Genomic DNA, 8,996 nt, shown 5'->3' on the forward strand with positions numbered 1-8,996 from the left:
TATAAGCACAGATAGACATTTTCATCTCCCAGGTAGCACCGGCCATTGCACTTGCTGCTGTCCCAGGGACATCAGAGCTGGCAAAGCTTTAAGTATGTCCACAACAGAAATCATCCATGGATGCAGATCAGTTGTGAAGTGCCATGAATTCTGCAGTTCTCTGGGCAGATGTTGATTAGACAGAGAAACCTGCCTTTGCCCAAGTACAGAGCCATTCCCCCTCCTTTCATAAAGCCCACAACAGAACAAATCCTCCGGTCGTGTTACAAGATTTCAATGTGGTTGAATCTGAAGTTTCAGGTAACTTTTAGTATAACATTCCCATCTCAAACCAGTATCACGTCCTGGTGGATTTTTTCTGAATTGTATGACTCAGTTACTCTTGAGTTACTAGAATCAGCGCATTTCTGATCCTCCTCTGAGGGAGGCACAGGAAGCCGAACACCAGACCTCATGGGGATGTGACAGCAGTGCTCAGAGTGATCAAAAATCCAAAACCTCGTTAGAGGAAACGTGAAATCCCCAGTACTCACACAGGGCAGTGGTGAGCTTCTCCGGCTGGTCGTAGTGCACCATCGCGACACAGAGCGTGTTGAGGGCGACCACGCAGAGGACAATCCAGTAGAAGCTCTGAGCTTTCACCATGCGCCGAATGAAGAACCGGAACATTTTCTCTTTCCTCCTGAAGTAGGATGAGCTCTCGTTCTTCCCACTCTTCAAACTGGCACGGGCAAAAGGAGACCCTGGGACAGAAAGAAGAGTCACCACACCACAGCCCAGCAGGTGAAAGGCTGGAGGATGTTCCTGGGCACACAGACCCTCTCCCAAGCACCAAAAACACGGCTGAGCAGAAAGCTGGGCGCATTGACTATGGGCTGAGCAAGGACATCTTGCTTGCAATGACATCGTGAAGGATGAAGGCTGGGATTTTAAAACTTCATGAACGAATGCCCAGCTCCACCACCTAAAGAAACTGGACTTACAACCTTTTGAAGCAATCTTGATTGTCCCAGTTTAACTCATAACTTTTGCACTCCCGGTTGCCTGGAGGGACAGAAAGTACCGGGCATAGTGGTATTTCTGCCTGCCGTGTGGAGTACGTCCTCTTGGAGCTGGGTAGCTGGCAAAAGGGAAGCTGGTCCCTATTTTCCCTGCTCCAAAGACCAGGCAAAAACCCCGCCCTTACTACTGAATTGAGTGAAGTCTCCTTATTTTACTCTCCAACTTCATGTATTTCTACAGCAGAGGGCTCAATCTGCCTCCATGCACCATATTTTGGGCGCAGCTACTCATTTGTATCAATTCTGCCTATATCAGCTACATTTCAACTCTGGTCTGAAACCCTGGCAGAGAGTCAAATGTTTTAACAATAGGAAGCTAACGGAAGAAATGATTTCTAATGTAAGCTCTCCCCCTGTGGTATCAGGCACTGTTCAAACGAACGATGAAAAGGCAATCTCCGGCCAGTGCGGAGGCAGGAGAAATCAGCACATGGTAGTAATAAACACATGCATCTGTTGGAGTTCCTCTGCAACAGCCGCAGACGCTGTTGCAAGCAGGGAAAATCGTGATTGTCGCAGGCTGTCCACTACCTGTTTCCCGTGGTGCTGGCACCCCTCAGAAACTGCTAGCAACCTTTGTTTCAAGATGGTTTGATAATGGCAAGATAGTATGTTGTTGCCCTTCCCCATCATGGGACCGAGCCTCCCAGCAGGTAGGGCTGATCAAGACACACACGGTCCTGTCTTGGACCGAGCACCGTGAGAGCAGATGACTTGCATGGGCTGTCGTTGGAGATGGCTGAGTTACATGAACAAAGTGTTCTGGTTGAAGCAGCCAAATTTTTGAGTGTGCTCGCTTACATTTCAACACTTGGAAGAGGTGGGAATCTCATCCTGCAATACCATCAAACACAGCACCCATAGAAAGGATGAAACATCCAGCTGTCACAGCAAAGGGTCCTCCAAGCCTCAAAAGAGCATGCAACGCTGTCTCCCCAATAGAAAGCAAGCTCTCTGCTCCATTTCACATTGCTGGTCATCCATCAAGATGCCAAATGCAGAGATGGCCCTGGCCAGGCTTTGAATAAATTCCTCGCAGAAAAGCTCAGTGTGCTGTGGTTCTGTTGGTTTGATAATCCTCCCTTTGGCAGTTTAAAAAAAAACCAAAACCACCAAATCATAGTGCTCATCTATTGCTTTAAGACAACAAAATGAACTACAGGTTAAGATACAGGCTGCACCGTATCGTAATAATGTTCAGCCGGCAAACATCTCTCAGATATTCAAGCCAGTCTGTACTCTCAGTTTTGTATGGGAATAGTCTGCTGCCCTTTCATCCCGTCTCTACTGATCTTCCAGAAAAGCAAAGCAGCAATGTTTAAACTGATCTAACATAGAAAACATCCATTTCTCCAGGCTTCGCTGTCTGGCAATCAAGACAGTGCCCTGTGTCTGGTACAGCGTAGAGGGTGGGAAGCCAGAAGGAGCCAACATCTACTGCTGCACGCTTATTAGTGCGGAAAGAAAGGCTGAGAGTTAGGAGGAAAGGAAAGAATAAATGTTAAGAACAACTCCAGAGAACACACTGGGAAGTGTTTACCACTATAGAGCTTTATAATGCAATTATAAGGCTCATTGAGGTACTTGTGTTTGAATTAAAGTGCAACGAATTCAGTCAATGGCCAGCAAGAGACTTGTCAAAGTCTCTACCACTCTGGTCTGCATCTTCATGCTGCACTCAGTAATTATATTGTTAGTTCTTCCATGCTTCTTATGTCCCATCAGCAAGACATTACACAAAACCATCCAAAAAAACCTTTTCTCAGAAATGTATTCTTTATGCATAATTGCCCATATGATCTGATTGTTTATGTTATGCAGAGTTTCAGCCTTTTCAGGAGCCTGCAGAAGTATCTGCTTTATCCATTTCTTCTTTTCTGCCTCGTTTCATGAATCAAGATCAAGAACAATTTTCCCAAGTGGGTGAACCACTCGCAGAAGGTGGAAAGCACTGCTGTTATTTTCCCTGCCATATGCTCCTGAGATAGTTCCCAGCTCTGCATCAGATTATCCACGAGTCCAGATGCTTGGTCATCTGTTGCCACCTGAAAGGCTGAATTCAAAGATCTGTTTGCATGGCATGGGTGCCCAGAGCCTGGAGGGACTTTGGATGTGAATGCAAAGATCTCATAATTATTGCAACCATGAACAAATGTTCCCAAAATGACCATTCCTTGCTATTCATGCAGGGATCCGAGCTGCTCAGAATAAAACAAAAATGCACACAGTTGCTGCATTTTTGCCCTCTTTCAGCAACAAACCTCTCACAGAAGTGTCAGCAGTTTAGCCACAAAACCTACAGCCTGCTCAGCCTCGGGGCCTGTGGGAGTTCAACAGTGGGTGATGGTGTCAGTAACATGCTGAGCCACATTCATTTCCTGCAACCAGGTCTTCATTTAAAGGGAAGGAAAAAAAATAAAAATCCAGCAGCAGCTGTAATCTCTTAAAACGTTAATGCCAAATTTCCAAAGAGCATCTGAGGCACTCATGCTTGCAAGCATATACGGACATGTACTCTCAAATGTACCGTTTGTGCTGCTACTGTTATGCATCCAGGATTTGCTGCTTTGTGGTAACTGGGGTGCCAAGACGTTTCTTTGGAAGATAATGAGAACATCTGCTGCTTCAGCAGCAAAACAAAATACCGACTCGAACAACAGGGATGGGAATAAGCAAAATAGCTAACTCCAAAGCAGTCAGGAAGATGTTTCCCCGGCCAGCAAGTAAAAACCCTACAACTGAAAGGTCTTTCTGTCGATGTCCAAACAGTTCCCCTTAGACAGGGTGCTGCGTGCCCAGAGCCTGCCTCCCCTTGCAAACCCCAGACCTGCTTCTTGCCTCCCCACCTGGCAACATCTCAGGAGGGAACTCACTCTCTGTTAATGGCAGAACAAGCAGTACCCGCGCAGCCCGACAGTCTCTTATTCTCCAGAGCTGAAGATACCAAATTCACGCCATCAATGCTACACTCTGCAGGATGCCACGCTCTGCATTGGAGCTATGTGGGCAACAGCATGCACATAGGTGTGTATCTGCATATCTGGCTTTGAAAACATAGAGAATTGCTTTAAGATCTTCTAATGCAAGAATCAGAGAATTAAGACCACTGCCCAGGATTTCCCAGTAACCATTCACACAGCAAAGGCTGCAAAACCACACTGTCCATCCGTGGCAGATGTGACTAAGTGTCCAGTTCCTCTCCTCCCTTCGGCAGATGAGGCTTAGCCGTACCGTTTGATGTATTTGGGTGGCATTAGCGTCAATGAGCGTGTTCCAAGCAGAATCACGGTATGGCCAACACCGCGCGGATTCTCCAAGCGTTTTGGCAGGGCTCTTTTAAAGGGTGCGGCATGCAACAGCTGAGCAGGGCAGCGTAGGGGAGAGGGTGAAGCCATGAAGCCATTTGCTTTGGGAAGTTGAGTGCTGCTGCAGGAGCAGTGATAATTCTCCTTCTTGAAACTGCAGCTGCTGGAGCAAAGGAGTCGCTCGGAGGAAACATGACACGAACACGTTTAGGTGGAGCTCTAAACCTCGGGGAATGCAAAGCCAGTACTCACCAACGGAGCAAATGTCTGTGAAATGGTCCTCACCTTCTTCAGCATGAATCAGGTCATTTTTGCTCTTCTTTATTGCAGCTCTTTTCAACACTGTGTGCAAATTAAAGAGAAAATGCCCCGTGAGCATTCAGAGTGGATTCCCTCTCCCCCTCCCTTCACTCTCCAGGGCCAGCATTTACTTTCCAATGCCAGCTTAAAGCTTTCATACAAGGGTAAAATGGAGCAAATCAGACAACCTACAGCCTTGCAGGGCCTCTGCATCCTTTGATGCCAGGATCATTTATTTATTTGACCTTCCACATCTTGAAGGTTTGCCAGGCACAGGTCTGCATGCTTACACTTCACCCCAGCAGATGCAGGAGGGTGGGGGAGTCACTGCCGCTGCGGGACCTTTTAGCACAGCAGAAAGGCTGGGCAGGGTCACTGAACCTTTCTGAGCCCCAGTGGGTTATGAGATGAGTGGTTCTATCCATTAAAAACATTAGTGCTGTTTACAGGGTGCACCATTAAGAAGTTAGCATTTACGGTGCTCGGATACCGTTTACCACAGAGCAATGCCTTAAGGAGCAGAAACACTACGTCGAAAGCAACTGCCACAAATCGGTGAACATATTCTTAATAGCACCCAGTGTGCAATTCCTTCCCTCTGGGGATGTCGCAACTCTTTAAAAACACACTTTGTCCAACAACATCTTTGGTGGGGAGGGCAAAGACCGCTACACCATTTTATTTGACAGGGAAAAAAGCTCGGAGAGTTCTGCACTGTCCACCCAGTGCACAAGGGGTAACACAGGAACAACGTGGATGCTGGTCCCATGACCACCTACCTGCAAAACCTTGAGAACCAGTAGAAAAAAATACGTTGATACAGTTTTGTAACAGCTTCAAGACATACAGTAACTAAGCACCGTTTTCTATCAGCAGTAAGACACCCCACGGTGTGGTGATACATACTGTTCAGTAGGCACACACAGCAAACCCACTCACTCTGCTGCGACTGCCCTGGGGGTAGGGTCCTACGAGAAGATCCCCTCACTCTACACAAATTTCCTTGCCTTGACAGAGCAATGGATGTGCTTCTTCCTCCGCAGCGAAGGCAAGCGTTAGTGCTTTTGTCACTTCAAGGAAACATCCAGAACATCACCCAGGTTCGGAGAGGCTCAAAGAGGAGAGGATGCTCTGAACCTGTGATCTGGATCCAATTTTTTGCAGATAACTGCTTTTGCTCTTTTCTTCCCCATCCAGCAGTAGGCTGAATCTTCAGTCCCAGCAATACCAGCTTTTGGGTCCTTCAGGCTGCATCTGTCCCAGTACACTCCAGCATGTCCAGGGCCATCCCCAGCACTGGAACATAACCAGCCCTGGGAGTAAAGTTTTACAACACTCCCTAGCATGAATTGAGCACCTTCTTCTTTATCTTCTCCCCCAAAATAACTCCTGAAATTACATCGTGCCACCTTGGATGCAATGTCCCTCTGTTTTGGAGACTAAGATAATTTACTAGCATAGATGTGAGCTGCTCCATACCAGCTGGCTTCAAGGTTGGGAACATTACCAGGCTCCCTTAGCTGACTAATATAGAGGGAGCCTTAGTGTACCTGGGTCTTTACTCCATGGCTCTTACCCACCTCTAGTTTGCTTACACCACTCAGCTTTTCAGTCTACTCTTCCAGACACTCATTTCACCTCAAGACTAACAGCCCTGGCTGCACCCACCTGCCAGACAAACTTCCCCAGTGCACGCACACCCACGCACCCACACACACGCACAAAGATTTGCCAAACACACCTCAGCCCTGACCTTCTGCAGACCCAGCTCCTCCATCCCCGAGTCCTCCCCGAGCACAGGTCACCAGGCAGGTCAAGGTAGACCAGGGGCCGGGTGCCTGATGCCCCAAGGAGCCATGCGGCTCAGAGCAAGGTGCAAAACCACCCAGGAAACATCGCCGGTGACCTGGGCACGAGGGGCTACGGGGATGAAGCACTGCCCCAACTGTGCCGCCTAAGCCCCTGGTGATTTGCAATCCACTCACTGTTGTAGCTGCTGCCGCTGCTAGTCTCTGCCGGTGCCGTGCCTTGTTGAATCGGCCCTTCCGAGGCGGCCCTCCCTGACAGTGAATGGGAGGAGAAAAAAAAAGAGGAGGGAAAGGGAGGGGAGGGGAAAGGAGGAGACATGGGAGGACGAAAGATGGTCAGAAAAGGGAGAGGGAAGAATCTTTAACTGAACTTTGACTGGCTGTCGTATCCTAAGAGCTCATCGGTCTGGAGGCACAGGGAGAGCGGTCCCCGTAGCCTCGCTGCATCTGCATCCGAAGCTCGGTACCTCCAGCCGTCCTGCAACTCTAGGGTCATACGTCGGAAGATAGGATCACCACACCCTGTTATGTCTTACTGCTTACAAGTAACAGGGGTCTTAGTCTCTTTGTCAAATCCATTTGGAAACCTCCATTTAGAGCCCTGCCTTCTCTCGGTCAATGCATTTCTCTTCTGGCATCCGCTCTGCAGCCTACCCCCGCCAGAACCTGTGCGTAGACACAGCCTGCCATGCTCGGCAGAGGCTGACGGGCGTCCCCATCACGCTGCGGTCCCACAGGCAGCGTAGGGACCGCCCGACCCCAAGGGCAGATCCCCATCCCAGAGTGGTGTGTCACATAACTGCTCATCATCCACCTGCAACCTCAAAAAGACTCGATACGGGAAAAGGGACTCTTTAGCCCAACTTATGCCAAGTGCATGCAAGAGCGTGTTCCTCACACCCTCCTGGTTACAATGGAAAGCCACGTCAGCGTACAGCAGGTGAACTTCTCACATATCACAGGAGGAAAACTGCACAGCAAAACGACCTACCGTCCAGAGGAGATTTCTCTTCTGCGTTCTTGTCTTCCTCTGCCAGCATGACCTCCTCTGTAAAAGTAAAAATAGCAAAGTTCAACCTTGGATTTGTCACATCCCCACTCTAAAACCAGCTGAGCTGGATGTGGCAGGCATCTGTCCCAGCTGCCATCAACCTTACCCCATTGTATCACCCAGTTACACCAAGTCTGTGGAGGAACGGATGGCTCAGAGAGCCAGGTTTCTTACCCTGTGCCCCTCTTGCACAGGGGGAGGAGGCCAGAGAAACCACTGGAAGATTGTAGCACTTCCTCCATGATTTCACTCTTCACAGTCAACCACCCCTTCCAGTTTCTTTACCCAGCTATCATCCGCAAAGGACTTCTGGAGACCAAGAACCTTCCTTCAGACCCAAGCAAGACCACAGATCTCCACAAGCCAGAGGATGGTCCCTCATGCCCAGCCACATCGGAGACACTGTTCGAGAAGTGAAAGATGCTCTACACCTATTGCTGCTCTTCTGTCTCCACCAATAAGTCCAGGACTCAGCCCATGGGAAATGTCACTCTGTCTCATAACACAGGGTAACACAAGCAGGGCTGGCTGCTGCATGTCAGCTGTGCCACATCACAGGAGACAGAATGTCACCAAATGGCCATCGCATCAAACCTTCGTTCAAATAAAATCCACAGCAGAGTTTTCATGGGGGAGTTCTGGCTAGCGTAGCTCAGGTTGTGCAATACATGCAAGAACATCACCGTTGGGTTTCCATTCCTGTGTAACTCATCTGCAAACTACAAAGTTATACTTCTCTACCATAAAAGAATTCAGAAAGCACCGAAAAAACCAAACTCCCAAAACTGGCTCATTTTTATCTGCATGAAAGACAACCAAATTTCCTGAGGTTTCTCAATGCAAATGTCATCACCCAAGTCAATTTGCAGTACACACCACGCTGTGCCAATATTTGAAACCATATAGTTCATACAGTCTGAACCACAGATTTGAGCTTGCTGCTGTAAAATGATGTGAGGGTTTTCTAAAGGACAACCTAAAGCAAACAATATACTGAGTTGGCAGCTGATAAACTGTACACTTCTTTGCACTATTATAAATGACAAATTCTTCCACATACTTGGCATAAATGTAATTTGGTATCTTACTAAACCATCTGACACTGTGTTCCACAAAATTTTGCTTTAAAGCCCATTTAAGCCAGCCTAGATGGAAGGCTAAGTTAAAAAAAAAAAAATCAACAAAACAAACCACTAAACAGAAAAACCAAACTAACCACTGGCCAAACATCAAAGTGTGTAGTTGAAAGCCCTCTGGAAGAATACTAGAGGGATCAGGAGTACCATACAAGCCTTATATAATTTCTTTATTAATCATCTGGGAGAGAGAGTGAATGACACATTAATAAGATAGCCAATTGAGAAGGCTGAAAAATAATATTCAGGGCTGAGGAAGACTGGAAACCCAAGCAGAGGAGAACAAAATAAGAAAGTGCAAACCAGTGCACCAGAGACAGAGAGGAAAGGAATGC

General features: G+C 47.8%; 1 protein-coding gene across 1 annotated transcript in view; it reads right to left on the reverse strand.

Annotated features, from left to right (window-relative positions):
- The window catches only part of LOC104158326 (voltage-dependent N-type calcium channel subunit alpha-1B-like), a gene marked incomplete at both ends in the record, with an annotated part of 179,320 nt that overhangs the window by 115,361 nt on the left and 54,963 nt on the right, over positions 1–8,996 (reverse strand). Inside the window, 4 exons of the mRNA XM_009695941.1 lie at positions 534–743; positions 4,619–4,708; positions 6,652–6,726; positions 7,466–7,522. Coding sequence (XP_009694243.1) covers positions 534–743; positions 4,619–4,708; positions 6,652–6,726; positions 7,466–7,522 — 432 coding nt within the window. The remainder of the gene's footprint in view (positions 1–533; positions 744–4,618; positions 4,709–6,651; positions 6,727–7,465; positions 7,523–8,996) is intronic.

Source organism: Cariama cristata, unplaced genomic scaffold (assembly GCF_000690535.1).
Source record: "Cariama cristata isolate BGI_N322 unplaced genomic scaffold, ASM69053v1 scaffold6172, whole genome shotgun sequence".
Lineage (NCBI taxonomy): Eukaryota > Metazoa > Chordata > Aves > Cariamiformes > Cariamidae > Cariama > Cariama cristata.